General features: G+C 33.1%; 2 protein-coding genes across 9 annotated transcripts in view; one reads left to right on the top strand and one right to left on the bottom strand.

The window, feature by feature from the left end:
- Positions 1-2,213: 2,213 nt before the first annotated feature.
- Positions 2,214-16,239, bottom strand: LOC117161202 (uncharacterized). 7 transcript variants are annotated; one of them, XM_033342561.2, is made up of 7 exons: positions 16,008-16,239; positions 8,882-9,064; positions 8,290-8,765; positions 7,993-8,112; positions 4,075-4,499; positions 3,736-3,857; positions 2,214-3,653 (listed from the first exon to the last, which is right to left on the bottom strand). In XM_033342561.2, the coding sequence occupies exons 2-7, from the start codon at positions 9,060-9,062 to the stop codon at positions 3,598-3,600; spliced, it is 1,380 nt and encodes a 459-aa protein (XP_033198452.2). In that variant the 5' UTR covers positions 9,063-9,064; positions 16,008-16,239; the 3' UTR covers positions 2,214-3,597. The 7 variants fall into 7 exon arrangements, with proteins under 7 accessions (XP_033198452.2, XP_033198450.2, XP_033198451.2 ...); XM_033342559.2 differs by having other exon boundaries at positions 3,730-3,857; positions 16,008-16,237; XM_033342560.2 differs by lacking the exon at positions 16,008-16,239 and adding an exon at positions 14,731-14,947 and having other exon boundaries at positions 3,730-3,857.
- Positions 16,240-17,940: 1,701 nt separating this feature from the next.
- LOC117161105 (uncharacterized) overlaps positions 17,941-21,606 on the top strand; it is an 81,070-nt gene continuing 77,404 nt past the window's right edge. For both annotated transcript variants that reach the window (XM_033342358.2, XM_033342357.2), the window contains exon 1: positions 17,941-18,435. The gene's annotated coding sequence lies outside the window, so the exon portion shown is untranslated. The remainder of the gene's footprint in view (positions 18,436-21,606) is intronic.

The raw sequence follows: 21,606 nt of genomic DNA, 5'->3' as shown, positions 1-21,606 counted from the left end.
ATTATTTAATTAAATATTTTCAATAACCATTCTCATCTTGATCTGGTCTCTTATGGGATGTTATAACAATCCGTATTTCCCTTTTCACAAAAAGAAGAAAGGCTATCCTCTTCCAAGGAATGTCTAACCTCCATAAATTGACGAGGTATCCTTGCAAAGATTCGTGAAGGATAATTCAGACGTGAAAAATTCAGAAGGCGAAAAGAAGAAACAAGGAAAACAACTTCTGTCGTGTCACTCGCTGGTTCTCGAAGGTTATTCGCACGTGAATTGTCGAATACGCGAGTCGACTCCTGACGAAGTAATTGAAGATGATTGTGCGATACGTTTTCGAGATGAGATCATGCATCATGACGCTTCTCATGTAGGTCGTATTCGATTAATGCGAAGGAAGTCGAATTACGGGCGTTTGACGGCTTCGAAACAAACCTTGAGACGTTTGATAATTACGAATCGATTCGTTTTATGATAGTTTTATGACATTTGCGTTATCGTGCAAACGAGAGCAAATGATTTAAGGGAATTTGAAAAGAAGAAACATTTTTTTTAACAAAACGATTTCTCTATATTATTAATTCGGGGTTAAAACACACGTAATATAGATACACATGTAATTATAAAATACAAATAGAGTATAACATAATAGAACTATATAAATATGTTCTTCAATAATTTGAAGCAAATTTTTTGATTATCAGAGCTATGTATGTACAGAAAATTTAAATTTCATTAGTGTCTCATAATTTAGATGAGTTCAGCGGAACAACTGGCATTACGTATAGTCTTCACTACTAACAATAGATCATCTATATATCCTTCTTTCTTGACACAGTTGTGTATTGTATAGACAGGTTATATAAACTCTTATTTAATAATGTTTGTGGTTTAATAGATCTTCATCCATTTATAATTCTTTAAAAGTTATAATTTCTGTAGCTATGATTCTTACATGTAAAAGTAATAATTGCTGCAACTCTTCCATAAAAGAAAAAAGAATACAAAAATACTTAACTGTTTTTCTGTAAGATACTAAAAAAAAATTAATCTACATATTGCAGGAAACAGTGACAAGAAACTCGAACGCAGTCATAGATTCATGACTGGATGTTTAAAGGCGATTAGACGCAATGCAAATCGGTTCTGGGAACCGCGATCGTTCTGTATATCGTATTCCAGGCTTGCGTAAGACGAATATAGTGTATACATGTGCATCTGACTCATTGGCAAATAAAATCACGAGCATGTTCCACACGGTTTATTAAAATCGACTGTTCTGCATGATATCTAATGCTCGATATGCAAAATACGACTGATAACATAAATTTGCATTAATTGAAAATACAATTGAAATTTAGAACGAAACTACAAATTGAAAATGAATGATAACAACAGTTAATCTATGTTATTTGAACACCTAAGAAAAGAAGATATGATAAAATGGTATCCTGAAACATCTGGAATGGTTTTGGCCATTTGTTGTGAAAACATGGATAATGCTTGTATAATGAACTTGTTAACTGATCGACCAATATGTTTAATTAAGTAGCATTTAGTCAAAGTCTGATTCATCATGGAACTTTCACAGTGAGTTCATGGAAACATTGAAGCAAACAAATAATATTATCATCTTAGATACTCTACTTGCATAGAACATAGAAACTGTAGTTTTTCTAGAACTGCAAGTGTTATGTTAACCTTGGTATTTGATTTATAATCTACATATCCAGGAAGAAAAAAGAAGCTATTCTGTTTAAAATCAAAGATATAAGAATAGTAAGTTATGAGATTTAAAAGGAATACTGATTGAATATTCTTGTAGATGATAGTTAATTTATTTTCCATATATTTGATATAGCGTATGAACAAAGAGTAAATTAATAATGATCTATAAATCATTGATAAATAGAGGCTGTTAAAAAAGATTTTTCTTCTTCGTCTTGCAGATGCAAGTATCAGTTAAAGGTCATTGGGACAGTACAGATTATTCTGTAATATTTTATTTTCTACAGACACGTCTGTATTATCATAAATACCATACATTCTAAATGTAAATTTATTTTTATGTAACCCAAAGAGCTCAACACAATAATATGTATTATCTTTTAAAGAAAAAACTTTATATGTTTTAAAGACATTGAAAATGTAAAAGAATTGCTTTCACATTATTCAAATATTAGGTCATGAAGCATCAAGTATTAAAAGGAAAATACAAAAAGTTTTTCAATCTTTTATTATGAAAAAACTCTTATGTACATATGGATCACTTTTCTCTGTGTCAGTGTATAAGTAGATATCTACGGTCATAACAAATATTAATCTATATCTTTAATAAATTCCTTAAAGTAGTTCCTTTCACTCTGTTAAGTCTTGATTGTTAGCGCCAGAACGACGACTGATAGGCAATAAATAAATCACGTGTACCCTTGTACCGATCGTATTGCACGGTTTCAATAAGAACAGTCGGCTGATTGAATTGCTGAATTCTATTTAAAAAATGTCCAACGAGACGGCTTAAGTAATAAGTGCATTTAAGTCACAACTCCACCTTGGCGGATTGTTGAAAGAAATCATGGACTCTTTCACTGGCAGAATATTTCATCTTTTAAGCTTCTTACCAATTGCTCATGTTCCACGAAAATCTGATAATCAAGTGATTGATATACTACTTTAGAAAGGAACAAGTAGGAAGTATTCTCTTAGAATTCCATAAGTATGTAAAAACATTTAACACTCTAAGTTGTTAATTAGTTACCTACATCCTACATACTTAAACACATGATACAGGACAGAACATTTTGTTCTGAATTAAGTTTTTGTTAACACAGATTAATTGCAAAATAAATGAATTCACTATATTAGAAGACTCTAACTTTATAGAGTCTGTTAAATAGATTAGATTTAATAGACAAGGAATTTTCCTAGAGAAATGCCTTAACAAATACTTATAAATTAATACAGTAATCATCCTAATACTACTGTGACATTTATCACAAAATTTTACTATTTGTCAAATATACAAACACTGTATAATTAAATGAACAAGGTATTTCTTCCCCTGTTCCATCTGCCAATGAAAGAGTGAATCTCTGAAAGAGGCTTTTCTTTCCATGGAAACTTTATATAACTCGCGTCTTTTTTACCTTAGAATTAGCTCTAGAAAAATACAGTCTGTTTTTTTTCTATTCACACACTGCTCAAACCAAACAACGAGCTTCTGAATAAAAATACAATCTACTCATGTTGGTTGGGCAGTGGCTGTTAAATAGCATCTGTATAGAGTATAAACTATCTAAATCTTTTTGGCTAGATCCCCATAAGAGGTTTCCCCCAAAAAAACGTGTAGATAAAAAAGTAAAATGGTGCATCTATCGTTGAGAATCCTTGCTCCATCTTCTTTCTCTCTTCTTTATGATAAATGATGGTTAGCAGCTAAGTCAGTTCATTAAGTAATGGCAAGATGAAGAGTAGACTGATAGTAGATGCTAATTAGTAGACAATAACTGATTTTCTCTTAAATAAGACTCTTGAATAAGAACTGTTTGTTAAAATCTGCCAAACCAGTCCACTTTACGGCATCTTTACTAAAAAAAAGATCCTTCACTCCCTTTTCTCTTGCTTTAAATTGTGAGGATAGTCTATTTGATCATCCTCATCTAAAATAATGAACAAAAGATTGAACGATATATAAAACTGAGTTACATAATGAATATATCTTATTGATTTAGTTACCTTCACCTTCATCTTCACCTTCAACTAATCTTAAATCACTGTCCTTCTGCTGGGGTTCTTTATCATATTCAACTCCTTCGTACTGATCATCTCCAATATCAGCTATTCGTTCAGCACCAGCATCAAGGCTGAAAAAGGTTCCATTAAAAAATAAATCTTATTATTGGATTACAAACAAAAAACCTATAATATTGTACAAATTAATGTCAATGTAGACTGTTAAAACCAACTAAATTTTTGTAATTGTCTAAGATTTCTAAAATATCCGTACAAAATTGAGAACTGAATTTGGTATAAAATTGGCTGAATACAAGAAATATGAAATTATCCTTCAATGAAACATACCCAGCAAGACGAATGTGATTCAATTCATCTCCAATCTCCTGTATGCCAGGCCCAACATTGAACCAACCATTTCCTCTTCTATCTGGAACTTGGTCGTCGGCTCTTCTAGCTGGAACAGCTGGAAATGGAGGATCTAGATTTCCATTTTCACCCTCTTGCTCTTTACTGTTGACATTAATCTTCTGTTTGGGCTCTTCCTTCTTCCTGGCTACTTCGTCTTGTTTCTCCTCGCGATTTTCCAATTTTTGGTCGATCATAATCGGAATGGGTGGCACGCCAACGGGAAGCTTGGACTTCGGGACCGGTTTCGGAACCGGAAGCGCCTTATCCACGGATGTGGACACTGGATTGCCGCTAGTTGCTGGCGTTGAAGTCTCCAGCTTCACGGCTGGGATCGACTTCATCGAACTCGTGGCCACTGTGCTCTGGAAAAATAATTTTGCAATCTTCTCTGCTTGCTTCATTTATTATATTAAATTTTAAAGCATTTCGAAACATTATTTTTATTTTATTTTTAGAATATTTATTCGTATTTTATACTTGGAGTATTGCTATTCGTGGAACGTAAATTTCAATAATTTATTTATTTACTTACATACTGAGAACTAAATCTAACTTTCATTTCTTCGTTACTATCATAATGCAAAGTGCAATTTATTTTTACTAGGACTAAGTATTCTGTTCTCTCACATACACATGCACTCTAATAAGGAAACAAATTAATTATTTACAAAATATTCATTCTTCGCTTTATAAATTTATATTTCTTTTTTGTATAAAAAGAAGGATTCTAGTTGCAATAATTCTATGCCCTTAAAATACAGATAAGCAAGCGAGTGTTTTGGAAAATAGTAGGCTACAGATATGGATGAAGAAACATTTTCAGATACATTTTGTAAAAATTAACTTACCTGCTTCAGTTTCTATTGGCAAAGAGGAATAGTTGTTTCTTTTTCTTCAAAGCTACGAAAGCATGTGAACAAACAAATATTGCACAAAGCATGCTCTTTTTTAAAGAAAAATCACCTGACAAACAGAAAAAATGTCACTAAAAATTTTTCTTTAATTTTGAAAATTAGATGCTTCTTCTCCATTTTTAAATTAAACGAATTGATATGTCAACTTTGTTTTGTAACTTGAATTTTATTGAAAAGACAGTTTTAATTACACTAAAAAGAAATTGAAGACAACAGCAAAATATCATAGAGCAAGGTCCAATGAAGCAATATTAAAAACATAACCAAAAAAGAAGCTCAAGCGTAAAAAATCAATTAATTCAAAATATTTCTCATCCAATTATAAAAGTTCTACACCGAGATATTATTTGGTGAAATCAGAAATGTTATCGCAAAGAATGAGAAAATCAATTAATAAAACTTTCAAAAAAATTAATTAAAAATATCCTTCACATGAACAAGAGAACTAATTTTGAGAAGAAAATATTAAATGCTTTCACCTTCTAATGAGACTACTGTTTTATTTAAAAGAAAGAAATAAAGGGATCTATTAAAAAAGAAATTTAAACCATCTCACCAAAGATTCTTATTTCTAATATTTAATTAGATCTTTCTCTATCTTTCTTTTTAAATTTGCAGCAAACTAGTAATAACAAGGAAGCAGATCAGTTTAGTTAGGTTTCTGCGAGGGTGCCATAAAAAAATGCAAGCAGATCAAAATAATAACAATTTATTAATGCATTGATTAACACGGACATACAGGCACATTCAATACAGCTTGCAAGCTACATATACACGACTGGTTTCTTTTTGAACTATTGGAAAGATTCGTTCGTCTTTCCTTTGCATTAGGCTGTCAATCGATAAAAAAAATTATACCTTGAGCAAAAGGAACTTTTATAATTGAATTATAAAATATCAATTATAATTGAACGCAATTGAAGCTGAATGTATAATCTGTTGACAGCCTAATGTGTTCTAATTTACATGTAAAGATTGCTAAATATAACACTACAAATTAAAAAAAAAGGGTACTCAACATTTACACAATTGCTAAAACATTTTGTCTTCTGCATAATTCAAATATTGTTCTTGTGATATTGCACTTGAAAAATTTATATTAAAAAATCTACATTGAAGCAGTAAGTAAGATTGAGTTAGTGGATATTTTAAACTGCTTATTTAGTTATTTATATTTTTCCAAGTTATTTATATTTGTCCAAGATTCGAGAAAAAAAATTACTTTTCTGAAAAATCACAGTTTGCCCTAAATAGTACACAGAGAACTTTATTTCTCAAATATTTATGATAGCTTAGAAGCGACATTGGTTTTTTTTTATAATTATAATATTCTATTACGATATATTTATAATAAGTATTTAATACCAGTTAATACTGATACTGATAGTATAAATTAATAGTAAAAGAAGATAGATAAAACTACTAAATAAACTTCGAGATAATATTAATTAATAGATTATCCCATCATGCAACAGATTTTTCATATTTTCTATCATGTTTCCTCTCAAACCATCATTATACTGTTCAATCTACACTTGATTTGCTGATGATACAGGAAAGAATAGTTCTGTGGACTGATCTCAAGTCCTTTAAGTCAACTAAAGAAATTATCTATCTACAGCACCAAGTACAAACCATGCAAATTACGTGCATGTGTAAACATTACCAGATAGATTATGCTAAGAAGAATTCAGTTCCCCAACAATCAACCATTTAAAGGCACTTCTTTAAATTTCCATAAGCTAAGAGATTCAGCCTTCTAGCTTATCATGACTACTTCTATAGTTTAGCTATTCTCTTCCAATTCATTTTGTATTTTGAATGGCAATAATTTGTTCTTGCAAGAAATATTAACACATTCTCTACAACATCTTTCTGTATTTCTGTACAATATATTTAATAATACAATATACTTTTATTATAGACAAGAACCGTTTGAGTTTTGTTTTCCCTTTTTTTACCAAACACCAAGCATGATATTAAAATTACATCTAAATTAAGTTCTGGTAGCGAATGTGTTAAGTAGTAACTAAGGTGAGCACAGTCAGAGTATCACTAATCATATATCAACTTTGATCTCTCCAACTATACTCACAATTACTTTGATTAATAATATATCTAAAACGTTTCAAGCACTTTTATAGCAAAGAGAATCACAACCAGAGCCTGAACTAAAGTCAGGAGCTACATTTAATTGTCAAGAAATTAGCTGCAATATCATAAAATCTTAAATCAATCTAAAGTCAATCATAAAATCTTTATACAAAAAATAGATAAACATGTTTCTCCAAGAGCAGCCATAACGAATACTAAATACAATTATCCATAGTATTTGTAACAAAAATATATCTGACAAGGCATTACAAGTTTTGATCAATCTTATTCGTCAGATCATTCTCAAAATTTGATTTATAATTCCATCTACATTGTTTTGAGCTTTTTCCAACTTCTTCTCTATCTTCTCAGAAGTCTGTTGGATTGGAGAATTTTTTTCATCAATGACAGCAGAATGTTCTTTTTTCCTTACCACTGAGACTGTGGTATGCTTCTTCGCATCAAGATTCATGTTAATTGTCTGAGCTATACCTGGTAAATTAGTAGAAGAGCGTTTGTCATTGAACTTGTCATTAATCTGGTTGGGCGGTGGGATAACTTGTCTTAGCTCTTTATTGATCTCAATCTGAATTTGATCATTCACAAATTGATCGCCCTCTTTTCTCTGACGTTTCTCTTGCAAATCGTAGGGCAATGGTAAAACTTCTGCTTCCTTTAACTCGTTTGGACCCACTGGGACGATGTTGCCATTCTTCTGAGCGAATCTAACGTTGTTTATCTCGTTCACCCGTTGTTCATTCGATTGCAGAGGATCCTCAATCGTTTGCTGAGCGAATGGCGCATACAGGGGCTGTGGATTTTTATCGTCATTTGTCGGTGGACTTACCTGTTGCTGCTGTGCCCGATCAACAAGCTGTCCTGCATTTTCTGCTTCTGCGGATTTCGCTTGTGAAGGGTGCGGATTGGCTACGTTTGGCTCTGGAGAAGTAGTTTTGCGTGAAGTTTTCTATTGGAAATAAAAAACAAAAAGTTACAGACCAATTCTCTTAAATAAATAATCTATCAATGTGAAGAGTCTTCAAATACAAATTAAGAATCACGATCCATATTTTGAAATGGATGGATTAGAAATTTGAGAAATCTTCAATGAAATAAGACTATTAGTATAAAAAAGGAATCATACCTTGGCTTCTTCCAGTTCATGCTTCAACTGAAACACTTCCTTCCTGAGATGTTCAATAGTGCTATCAGTATCCCCATTGCTCTTTAACATATCATTGTACTTTTGTTCCAGTTCATTCTTCTGAGTGTCCAGTTCCAGAAACTTATTCTTTAAATGTTCCAAGGCTTTCTCTTTGTCCTCTCTTGCTTGCCTGATACGACTACGAAGTTCTCTGAGCGTTGTCTCCAATTTACTAGTGTCTTCTAGAGCTTGTTGATCACGCTTCTTACATTCTTCTTGCAAATCCTGGTGCTCTGTCTGCAGCAACTTGTAAGTTTGTTGCAAAGAGTTGAATCTCTGCATTGCCTCTATGCTATCCTTGTCTCTTAGGGACTTTTCTCTAGATGCACGCTGCTGGAGTTCTTGTTTCACTGCTGCATTTGAACTCTTTTCCTCAGCCAAGGATCTTTCCAGCCTCACTTTGTACTCGAATATCACTAGAAATGAACAGAAATAATTTTTCAATGCAGCTGCTTACAAATTTATCTGGGAATAAATGCAATTTTCTCAAATTGAATCAGATTCCTTATGGTGCATATCTAGTAATCCATACCTTGAAGCTGAGCAGCCAGTGCCTCCTGTTGATGAGCACATTGAATGTGAAGTTCCCGAAGCCTGGCCATCTCTGAGGTGGCGGCGCGGTAGAAGAACACTAAAAGAAGACCCACCACCCCGCAACCCCCGTACACGGCCAGGCGGCCAACTCGGCCCCTGCCAAGTCTAGAACCACTCATCTCTGTAAACAAAATACATATCACAAGATTATTATATAGAAATCATAGTAATCATAGCACAAGTTAAAAGAGAGTGGATTGTCTCTCGAAAGTGAGTTGTATATTCTTGGGGTATGCATACATACAGTTGATCAAAATATGGTCAAATTTCTATTTTTTTAATGTTTTTCAAAATAATACCAATTTTCTTCTATTTGAAGTATAATGCATTAATTAAATTTTTGTGTTATTGTTTATTATTTATTTATTATTTTAAACGTCCAAACAAAAGAAAAAAATTGAAAAAAAATTATCTTGTAATCATCCTTCTAAAAAAAATAAAACAAACAGCGTTATTATCATAAATACAAGATCTATTTAATACAATCTGAGTTACAAGCTACATTCTCACTATTTTTATTTCCTACTTTGCTACTTTTTAATTATTCCACTACTTCAATATTCTGTTTATTATTAAATAAACTGCTGACAAATGAATCTTAATTTCTATAACGCATATGACATCAATTTGATCAACTCGAAACTTCTTTTATCCCGCACAAGTGAAAACGAGAAATAAGGTCAAGGGGTGAGAGAAGCTCAAGCGTGAGAGAATAATTTACGCCAGCGTTGGCCCCAGTGCGACGTTCAATGCAAGTGAAAGTCGATGATTGCGACTGTAATAACTTTTATCCGGCGATATCCTCTTGCATAATGGCTCATCTTGGAAGACGTACTAAAAAATCGAGAGATTTCTACGAACGTTCAAATCTGAGATCGTGCATGATAGATGCAACTGACCGACACTTTTAACGAGCGAGAAATAAGATAGTAAAATTTGTAACTGAACAAGACAGTGAACAACGTCTCGTCCTAATTAGAGCTACCATGTATATTTTCTGCTCGAGACTTTTCCTCGATAATTACTTTAAATTTACCTTTACAGAAAGATTTAAAAGTAACTTTATAGGATTTTTGTTAAATAATTTTATTAGATAATTACAATATGAGAAATTATATAATATATGTTTAATATATTGGAAGACAGGTTTTTTAATTTTTCTTTCATTTTATTTTTGGCGCCATTTTCGTACAGTACTATGTGACTCAATAACTTAAGAATATTAAATATTGAAACTCATGATTACTATAATCCAAATATTATGAAAGATTAGAGAAAGAATAATATTATGAAACGCGAGATTTAGTATTTGGAGTGTTTTGTGAAAATGAAGTATCTGGCGACAGTATCTGATTCGGCACTAACAGTAAAAAAAGGAGGAAAATCCGTTTTGTAATGGACTTACCATTTTAACTTATCATTTTTACGTATATTAATAACAAATAATAGAAGTACAGCAATTGTTGAATAATATTCATTACGAATTGTGTAATTACAAATCAGAATATCGTGAATATCATGATCTACCTTATCGATCGAAAAGCGATAACGTAATTTCCAGTAAACACATGTTGACAGGTAGGTATTAATCTAAACGTTAAGCGTATACATGTTTGCAAAAGGAAGGGTGGATGGTCGCGTGACACGCTTTCATTTCCTATATCTCGAAGAAACTATATAAAGCGGGACGCCATAGAGCTGGAGAATACACATAGACCGTTTATCTTCCCCTCCTTTTAATCCCTCTTAATTATATCTCTCATCCCCTTATAAAGCTGCAAGATACACAACTACCGGTTCGTGGAAAATCGTAATTGCACGTTTGCTCGTTCTACTGCTATTTTATACCATGAATTAGAATGCCGTATTAAGATTAGCTATTAAAACCTTTATTTATGTTTTCATTCATTGGAAAGAGAAACAGTGCAACGACTGAACTAACCTCGTTGAAACTTAACCTAACATTGATAAATACAAGACTTATTTCTTTAATAAAAATTCTCCTAGTATCTATTCTTTCATTTAGCAAAGTTCTTCATGTAGTAACTATGATAAATTCTTATCATTTAAATAAAATTTCCCTAATAACTATGACAAATTCTTATTTTCCTATATTAACTATTACAAAGTGACCGTGTTTCCATGAATCGCGATTTCTGTTGTTTCTCAATAACAATGAGAAGAGATTCGATACAAATACAATTTCATCTTGAGTTTAACCAGTTTGAAAAATATTCCTCGATACGTCTCGCATCCCTAAGTAAGTCTTAGCTATTTTATTCTTGGAAACTAAATACACCGCATTACTTGTGGTTAAATGAGTACACCGCGGATAGATTACAAGGACAAACAGATACAGATTAAGATCGATTTACGCAAAAAAATTGTTTGGTATTTTTCTATAAAATAGGTAATACAATTTTATATGTTATATTCTATTATATTATGTGTCTAATAATATTATGTTTACATTTTACACTAATCTTATAAGGTAAATACAATTACGATTAATACAGTGTATTAAGTAATCCAATGAGAATATAGTAAAAACTTAAGCTTAAAAATATAATATAGCCATTTCAATTATTAAATAAATCGCGTATTTCTGTCTTCCAATATATCTACATAATAATAAGGCGTTAAATTGATTGATTATTATTCGGCGGTATAAAATCACATTTAATCTCGTTTAATGATTCAAAGAATGAGATTTCCACGTGTGTCTTTTAATGCAGCGCATACATTCAGTCCGGCTTTCATAAATTTCGACGAGGCAAAAAATGCTGCTTTTATACGAAAACAAAAAACATAGATAATTTAATACCGTCCCGGCGCGAAATAATAAAATGCGTCAAGTTATTTAGTTCTGTCAAATGAAATAAAATCGTTTATCACGAAGCTGCGCTTTGTTTCGCTAAAAAATTGATTCAATTAACGAAATAGCGAGCACCGGTTTGTTCTCCGACAATACGAATTTAAAGTTAGGTTATAAAAACTTGCACGATACTAAAATGGATATATTTAGTTCTTTTTTAAGAAAAGAACTTCCTCATGTGTCAGTGAGAAGGAATATTGTTTGAAATTAAGTCAAAGAAGAATAATCTTAGTATTTAAATATGAATCGGATGATAAAACCGTAGAAGTTAATGTGCACGCGGGCTTAGAAGCGAGTTTGACGGGAAAATGGATTAAATTTCATGTTCTTCTGCTTCGGGTCAGTCTTCAATTATTCGTATGGGAAGCTGCATTCGAGAAATTGATTGTAAAAACATTTAGAATACTAATGCAAACAAAATGATGAAGTAGATATATTCTAAATTCCCTGAAATGAGTAATGGTCTCTTTATTGAAATATTGCATGCCAAAACAAGATAGTTATTGATACAGAGCTATCCACTAAGCAGAACTGATGCCATCTAGCAGTAATCAATCGTACAATGCCTAATGAATTTGAATATATACAGAATATCATAGACATGTACATATTTATGATCATGGCAACCTTCAGCTTTCGCCAGAAAATTGAAGTTGTCGCATCAATTAATGTACAATTTATTGCGAAAGAAATCATATAAATTCTTGAAACATTGTGCATTAATATTGTTGTGTATAGTATATGTCCATAGTATTCTGTCATGGTATATGTCATGGTAGATGCACAGCTATAAGAACGACTATATCGATTATTCAATTATAAAAAATGAAAGAAGTCTTAAGAACATATATTATACAAGTATAAAGAATTCTTAACAATATTTATCTAATTTCTTTTATGAATAGACTGTAAGTATTTATATAAATTTATATTTTTATGAATACAATATCAAAGCAAAAAGTACTATAATATTCTATATATTTCTGCTTATTATGAACATTTTGATCTTTAAATTTCCTCAAAAATGCATAAAAATCGTCAGACCATTCATCGTTGTTCAATTATTCTCCAAATATTAATTGTCATATGACCATATATCAACTTCCCAACTATATATTTTGAATGCAATATATCGACTAATAAAATTAAACCAAAACTGATATAATCGTATAGCTTTTCGAATAAATTATTCATCTGTTACGTGTAACTTAAAATTCGAAAGTGGTTTATCGATGGTTTATCGTTACATCCTCAACCACCATAACCTATACAAAACAAACGGGGAGGGTCCGCCACGGCAACTTTTGATCGGCGTACGTACGATGTAACGTAACGTGAGCAGAGGCAAACGTCTGAAATTGGACACCGGTAATTACGATAGTCTGCTTTTATCGTTGCACTTCGACCGGCTCTGCGAGAACGGAAATTACATCCGTCTCGCATGGCTCATCCACGGTTTGCTCGTCCTTGCCGGCCGCGTGAATTATCGAGGATATTTGCGATACCGTCCAAAGAGGCGATACCTCGTATGCGTGTGCAATTGTGCATGTATATATAGATGTGGTGGGAAAAATGCACGAAGGGTGGAGTGCAGGCTACCTAGCGGCTGAATTCCGAGTTCACTGACACTTTCGAGCACGCGCGATAGATCCTGCTTTCACGCGTCAACATATGTGTAACGCACGTCCATGTGTCTGGAATTATTTTAACGGCATTAAGGTTAGCGTACTCAAATTTCATTTAATTATCGGAGAGATCCTTCAGCGATTGATGCGATAGGATGTAAATAATTTTGAATAATTATAACTCAATGATTTGATACGTTTTTAAGGCGACTGTTTATTTATCCGGTGACGTAGTTTCCATTTGCGATTTAGCTGTAATTTTAATTGCATTCATAAAATATAAAAAAAAAAATTGTAAGGTTTATGGTCGATTTAATAGAATTCTCAGAAGACCGCTGAGAAACCGGTTTCTAGTTAATGGCGCGACCTGGTGTGAGAATATAAATGCGGCTTTTCGAAGATTCTATTTGCCGCGTTGGAAATTCAACGAGCGATTAAAAACTGTATCGCAATGACCAGTTTAATTTGAAATGAAAACAGTTTGAATATAAGTCATGCGAAATTTCTTTAAAAAAAGTCGACTAATTTTTAGTTTACTATATGTATGATAAATCATACTTGTTTACAAACAATGAATTAAAGGAATACCAAAAATAGAACTATAAAACGGTTAATTGTATCTCTGATAGGAGAAATTCAACAACCAAACTCTAAATTCAAACTTTCAAACTTAGAGTTACATTCAAACGTTTAAACATTCAAGGCGAAGCTAATATTTCATCTAGTTCTATATAAAGAGCGGCTTTCACAATTTTTATACGCTTTCTAACGCGGAAGAAAATTTATAGAGAATAGTGCTATACCGACTTAACTCTGTACCTTACGGGTCATTTTCCATCCATTGGATGTTTTTCTATTATTAAAAAATTTCTTAAACCTGTGAAAATTATTTAAGAATACGTAATTGAATACTTAAGAAAAAATAAGATTTTTAAGAATAAAAACTAAAGAACAAGTTAAAATTAAAAATTAAAAATATGGAAAAATTATTTTTAATATTATTTTTAATTTCTTATATCAATTTTATACTAAAATTTTTCTTAAAATATTACATATATTTTTACTCATTAAAATAGTAGAGAATAAGCCGTAAGCTATAAAAATTCGAAAAGCGTAACGAAGAACTTTACTGCGACCGAAAGTTTTCTTTTAACTGCATTTGCGCTTTCATGTAGCTTTTAGTAAAGAGCTTAGAATTATGTACTTACAAAAAGTACATATACCGCCTAATTTTCGAGGTCGCACCTCAAAATTTAAGTGTTTCACATGTATACGACATATACATACATATATTTATAACCTCACATGTAAATGCATCGTTAACCTTATTCACCAGCTGCAGATTGCCACACATTAAACGATAGTATTTATCCTCGTTGAATCTTCACCATGACAGCACCAAATAAAAACATGTCAACTTCACCCACCACAAATTTTGAATTATCAGTTATGTAATGTAATTTATACGGGAGATTATTACAAGACTTGATTATAGATTATAGCACTATGCAAAAGTTCATGGTACGATTGATCATTATACAGAGAAAAAAGAGATAAAAGATGAATAAATATTTGCTCGTATCAAATAATACGAACGATTAATTTCACACTATTTTATCAGTAGTTCTCTTTATGTACATTAATCATATCCACCACGTTGAAAAAATACACTTATCAGGGTACACAAATAAATTTATGTATATTTAAAAGGTAAATCATTACATATATAGTAAGTATTTCTTTTTTTACAAAGTTTTCTTAATGCAAATTTACATTTACGTAAAATGATTCCCACAATTTGTGTTGAGTTTTCTCTCACCAAACTTTTGCAATTCACAGGATACGTATATCGAACCGTTATGGATGTTTGTATTTACAATATTTTCTCTTTTTCACAAACTTTAAACTCGGAATAATTAGGTCATTTCTGATTCGGATGCTTTCTAAACTACGTTTGTATCATTTTGTTCTTTTTCTATTGTCAAATGAGAATAGCAAGTCCCGATTATCTATTTTGTTGTCAGCACTATTACTGTAAACTTACTACAGTAGCAATGTTTTTAATATTGTACCTATAATAAGACAATTTGTTTACCAAATGCAATAAACATAGAGCATCAGTTACTTAAGACCCATTATATGAAACTGATGCAACATAAAACGTGTTAGCGCGTCCTTTTCCTTGAAATATTAAAATATACGTAAAACTGTCAGTGTCCTTGAAATAATAAAATATACATAAAACTGCTGGAGTCCTTGAAAAAATAGAATATACGTAAAACTGCTAGAATCTTTGAAATTTAAGATATACGTAAAATTGCTGAGATCTGAAACGACCCAATCATAATCATCCGACGTTTAATTCATGATTGTGCGTGCATTATCATTATAGCTTTGTATCATCCATTCGCGCTTAATTTCACAGATGAACACTTCACAAGGCACGATCGCACTCAATGATTAATCCGTTTCACAGCACCGATCTCAAATTATCAATCAAATTATTATGCGATGAAATAACACCATATACACTGGTTAGATTACACATGGAAAGCTGCGCCTACCTCATACACGAGTAGAGAACTGTACTCTCAGCTCTCCGTCATCGCCGCGTCCTCAAACTGTTATCTTGCGATTAATAGCCTCAACCGCGAAGAAGAAGCGTCGCGACGCGATTACACGGCCGCGAACACAACGTACTCGTCGATCGAGCTATCCTCCAGCTGAAATGCCGCGATCCAGATGAAGCACAACCGACAGGTTAGGACTCTTGCGAAAAACCAGACTCTAGACAATACAGTTGAACGTTCTGAAGCCGGTTTCCCCCACTACTGGTTCGTGGCTGCCACGCCATTAAAACGAAAGGTTCGCCAACCAATCAGGCCTCGCCACTTCGGCAGATAACCAATGCATGGATTCGCCATTGCCAACCTATGATTAAAAAATGCTCTAATTAAGCAAAAAAATACAGAAGCTCGTCGACAGTGCTCGCTTTGTTATTGAAGGGAAGAATTAAATATTTTTTAATTGACAAATAGAATTATGGATTAGGAAATTAGAATTAGGTTAATAATTTCGAACCTTCAAAATCATGACTGAATAATACTGTATCTTTCTCTTTATTTTAAAATTGATAAAGATGGTCGAGAATATAATTCAGTATTTTGTTAAATATTATAATGGTATTATGAGGAGATAACAATATTTGCATAGAACGAAATTTCACATAGAATAGCTTCTAAGATGATTATGTGTAATACAATAGCATTTCTTACAATAAATTTGCAAAGAATAGCTTGTTAAATTAATTAAAGAAGTAATCGGGATTCGGTGCGATTTCTTCTTCCGCGAATGAAAGCACGAGACGAGAGAGTGACCCCCTTCTTGATGCTGCTACTAGGTCGTTATAAATTTCTCGAAGAGTCGCATTTCCCTACTTTGTTCCATTTAAAACTCGCAATTATTGTTTTATTATACATTAATTTTGATTAATTACGAGTATCTTAAGACCTACTAAGATTATAGTATACACTTTTATATTTTTTTTATTATTATCGAATATTTTACAATAATGGTCTACGAAGTTTGGAAATAAGCGGAAATGATGTTTCATTCTTTTTTATCAACAAAGAAATGCGAATAAAAACGTATAGCGTAACAAAGTGTGAAGACAAGTTTATTTCCGTAGTAATCAGAACTTTATTGCACGCAATCATAATTTTCTGTCAACACGTAACGTCATTGCAATTACTTGGTATAAAATATCTTCTGAAATGATTTAATAGCTCTGAAACAATTTAGAACCGGTTTTACTTGCATTTGCAAAGTTTGCAAAAAAGTTTTTCACCTGCAAAAAAAAATGTACCACTTATTAGTAACATCATATAATATTTCTAAATTTGTCCATAAAAAATTAAATTCATTCATAAAATATTTAAGATTTAATATTTTGTAATAATGAATAATAATAAATTTTAATCAGTTACTAAAATCTGCAACATTTTGTAAATCAGAATATCCTCGCAACGATAATTTTCATTCATATAGAATTCCTATATACTGTTTATTAAGAATTGATTCTAAATATAAATTTAAAAGAGAGATGTATTTATTATCAACATTATGCAACATTTATAAAATCACATATAATATAAATTATTATTATGAATTATTAATATACAACTATTAAAATCATACAACATTCACTCATAAAACATTTATGATTTGCCAGTAATATATTAAATTAACAAAACTTTCCAAACTAAAATATCCTCACAGATATACAATTTTAATCGACATAAATACCATATCCTTAAAAAAGTCACGCGTAATTTATCCCTCAAATTAATATTAAAAAATTACTGTATAATAGAATTTAAAAGAATAGTGGCTCGCAACGCTTCTGCGGCGTACCTAGTAACTTTGAGCGTCGCTACAGCAGTCGTGTGGCAGCAGTGGCGCCTGGCGGGGCACGGCTCGGCGAGCATCGGCCGCTCAGTCAAGAAACTCGACTGCACCGAATCACTACGAAGCGAGGTTAAAATCGGTACGAGCCAGGAGCGCGGTGCTCTCTGTAACTCTAGGCTTTGCCTGCACGGCGGTGGCTTTTCTGACGGATTCAGTGTGTCGCGAGTTACTTTCGTGTTCCAGAATTCAGTGTCCGTAAGTTATCCGTGTTCGAGCCGTGTTCCCTAGTGTTCCTTACTTCTCGCGGGTTAAAGGACGAGGCGGAACGGGAACGTCGAAGAAATCGTTTTTCTTTTCTCGACCATCGAATACTTGGACACGCGTCGCTCTCGTACTTTTTCGCGTGCGTACATGTATTTATTCGAGATCCACTGGTCAAAAAAAAAGCAGCCTAGTGACAGTGATGAGTGTTTCTTCGCTTGTGTTCGTGGCCGTTGTTCGGGGCTTACGTGACTGTGACCGTGACTGCTGTACCGCCGCCGCCACCGTGATGTACTTCGCAAGCTCCGCCGTCAAGGAGATGCTGTAAGTCAAATTTTCCGTATAATATTCTAATTCATACTATAACTTTCTCTTTTCGTTACCCGCGAAATTGTAATTCCGTTGGACAGCCCTGTGCATCCATTACGGATAGCCTTTGCGTGCTTGTTTATGTGCCGCAGATGGTACGAAGGTCGATCCGGAAATGGGTCGAAATCGTGATTTCCTATCGCGATTATCCATCGTATCTCGTACCTGTCTTCTTTCTATGCTCGTTAGAATTTCTCTGCAACATTCCTTCTTCTAAGTCGTCCGTTGTAAATATTTTGAACATGGCTTTCCACTCGTCTCCGCGTTTTCAAATATTTCATATTTTTTGTATGTATCATATAAACAAAGGCTACTTTAAGTGTTATATTAGAAAGAAATATAGGGTGGATATTGCTTTAGAGAAAAATTGGTAGGAAATTTATTCGGCGACGTAACGAGGCCGTTGCTCTCCGAACCGATAATACACAATTGCAGATGCGAATATTTTTCGTCGCGATTGTCGCGAATTACTCGTTGCCCCGTGTGTACTCAGCCGTACTTTTTTTTTTCCCTCTTTCGCGAGAGATAACGAGAGCGCGGGGCAGTTTTTTTGACGTTGGTCTCTCTCGCTGCGCAATAAAGGCGGCTCAAGGCAGCGCTAACATGGTGGCTGTTGCCGACGGAAACGTTGAAAGTCCGACGAAAAGGGTTCCTGATCGGTCGACCAAGGCATTTCCCATTTCCGCCCGTCTTCCGACCGTCCTCTTGAAGCCATAGATTTCTCGACGTGTCACGCTCGTATGTTACGCATATACGTGTATATGCGTGTGCATACGTGTACGTTTCCACGGCGAGGCCGTATGTATCGCTCCTTTGGTCGCCCGTTGAAAATGAAAACCTTACAATCCGCCTGCCTCGAAATTGGTAATTCGAACATATCAGCCGGACCAGTTTCGATTTCGAAATTCGAGCTCTCCGAAGCCATTCTCCGATATCTTACCATTGTAATACCGAATAGCTTCTCTGTTCTTGCTTCGTGCTGGAAACGCAGTTAGTCATGCATAAAATTATTACGATTCTTCCGGTGACGATCATCGAATCGTCAACAAATTATGGTAAACTGTGGTTATATTAGTTATCACGAGTATCGGGGGAAAATGAATATTGAAACGTCAGGAAATTCCGTAACAGTAGTCACTCGCTGCACGGTGCATATGTACAGCAGTGCCACGTTAACTGACCGGGATTTTACCTCGTTAACTGGCCGGCCTTATCCCCTCCAGTTCTTGGAAGACATTTTGCGATAAGTCTGTAATATTTATAAATATTCATGTGTGTTCAATAAACAAATGTGTCGCATATCCGTATTCATTGAAGAAAGACTTAGAATTTCCTTGAAACATATTTCGCATTAACTTGATACGTAAGATACATCGTCAAAACGAAGCATTCTATCTATATCATATGTTAATATCGTGTAACTGACCCTAGTAGTAAATTACATAGTATTTTAACACTATTTATATATGACGTACATATACAAGTTTTACGTTTCAAATTAAAATTATTTCATTTTATTATTATTAAACAATTATTATACATATTAACGAATATTGCATACATATTTTACGATTGTGTAATTGACTCGAATAGTAAATTGAAATTATTTAATACTTGTACTTACATTATGCGGTATACATAAACACTGTTTAATTTCTTAGTTGAAAATAGTTCCACAATTATTATGCATATTAACCGAGCATTATTGCAAGTTTTACGGTCGTGTAATTCACTCAAATAGTAAATTACTATTTAATACTTGTATTTACAATATGGTGTATATATATATACTAATAATATTTAATTATTTCCTTGTAAGCGGTTTCGCATTTGTTATGTATATTAAATAACGAATGTATGTAAAAATAATTTTCACAATCTTTGAGAGTAACACAGTTAATACGGTCCTGTGAGAATTGTATTGGCTGGCGAGTGGGTATGCGTAGTGGTGCGATTTTTCAAACGGTACTTGATGGCTTGCGTTGATGCACACCGCTTCGGAAATCTATGAAATTGATAGCCACTTACATAACGCGGTATACAGAATCGCGAGAGAATCCAGAAGCGATTAGACGCCATTTTTCACTGGCGTCCTTAACTCATTAAGCAAATAGGGAGTAACGGTTGTCCGTGTGACTGTGTCGCGTCCGTGACGTGTACCGTTCCGAGCAACAGATTTTCGATCCGCCATGTTTTTCTCCGAAACATCGAGTTTCCTTCCGTAATCGTGTTTTCATTCATCCTTTGCCAATTTAACGAGAAAATAATATGCAAATATCGCGTTAATACAACATTATTAATGAATGTAAAATAACGTAACTAAATAGTTCATTATTACTCACTTATTTACTGTTTTGTTAAGATATAAAATAAGTATCAGAATAATAGATAATTTATGGAAGCTTAGTATGCAAACCGGACTGTCTAAATAACCGGATTATCTAAATAAAGATTTAGATAATCATAAAGTACTAGAAATAGTTCGGTTTCTTCAAACTTTATGGGATTTAGAAACTTTGTATGATCTAGAGGAAATAATGGAACAAATTCTTAGAATTTCCTTTCATAACCTCAACATTAAAGAATAGAAAGCAATAAAATAAACTGACTGAGAAGAACGAATATACATGAAATTAGCTTTTAATAGGTTATACGTAATGAAAACTGTTAAGCAAATCTGTGGAATTTTCTGTCATCAATTTCCATATCGAATACAGAATTGAACAATATAAATTAATTGAAATCAGACATGGAAAAACATGTTTGTCTTTATCAGGCTAGATAACAAATTCCAAAATGAGTAATCTCGTCAGTCAACCTAAAAATGTTTATATTTCTTCGAAAACATAATATTTGACATAAATAATATACACGGGCATTTTATCGACAGAAATTGAATTTTCGCACCATAAGGCCGTCCATTTTTACCGCATACAAATTCCCCTGGTTTATTTAAATTTATAGGACGTGGAATATTTATGGGGCCGTTGAAGATGCTCGAAAGGCGAGACATTCCGCCCGAAATCGACGTCGTTCATAAATTCCCGCCCCTTTTGGCCCACCCACTCGCCTCTTGGCTACATATTAGAAATCGATTTTACGTTTGTCATGCTTCAACTAGCTGTT

Source organism: Bombus vancouverensis, chromosome 16, assembly GCF_051014615.1.
Source record: "Bombus vancouverensis nearcticus chromosome 16, iyBomVanc1_principal, whole genome shotgun sequence".
NCBI classification, from domain to species: Eukaryota; Metazoa; Arthropoda; class Insecta; order Hymenoptera; family Apidae; genus Bombus; species Bombus vancouverensis.
The sequence above is the reverse complement of the archived record's forward strand: the minus strand, read 5'-3'. Positions and strand labels throughout refer to the sequence as shown.

Bases quoted from the DNA above. Each gene is read 5' to 3' on its own strand.
- LOC117161202 (XM_033342559.2), bottom strand. From the start codon at position 9,062: ATGAGTGGTTCTAGACTTGGCAGGGGCCGAGTTGGCCGCCTGGCCGTG. The intron at 8,113-8,289 runs GTATGATTCCTT...TATTTCCAATAG, and splicing joins ATGAACTGGAAGAAGCCAAG to AAAACTTCACGCAAAACTAC. The intron at 3,654-3,729 runs GTAACTAAATCA...TCATTATTTTAG, and splicing joins AGGTGAAGATGAAGGTGAAG to ATGAGGATGATCAAATAGAC.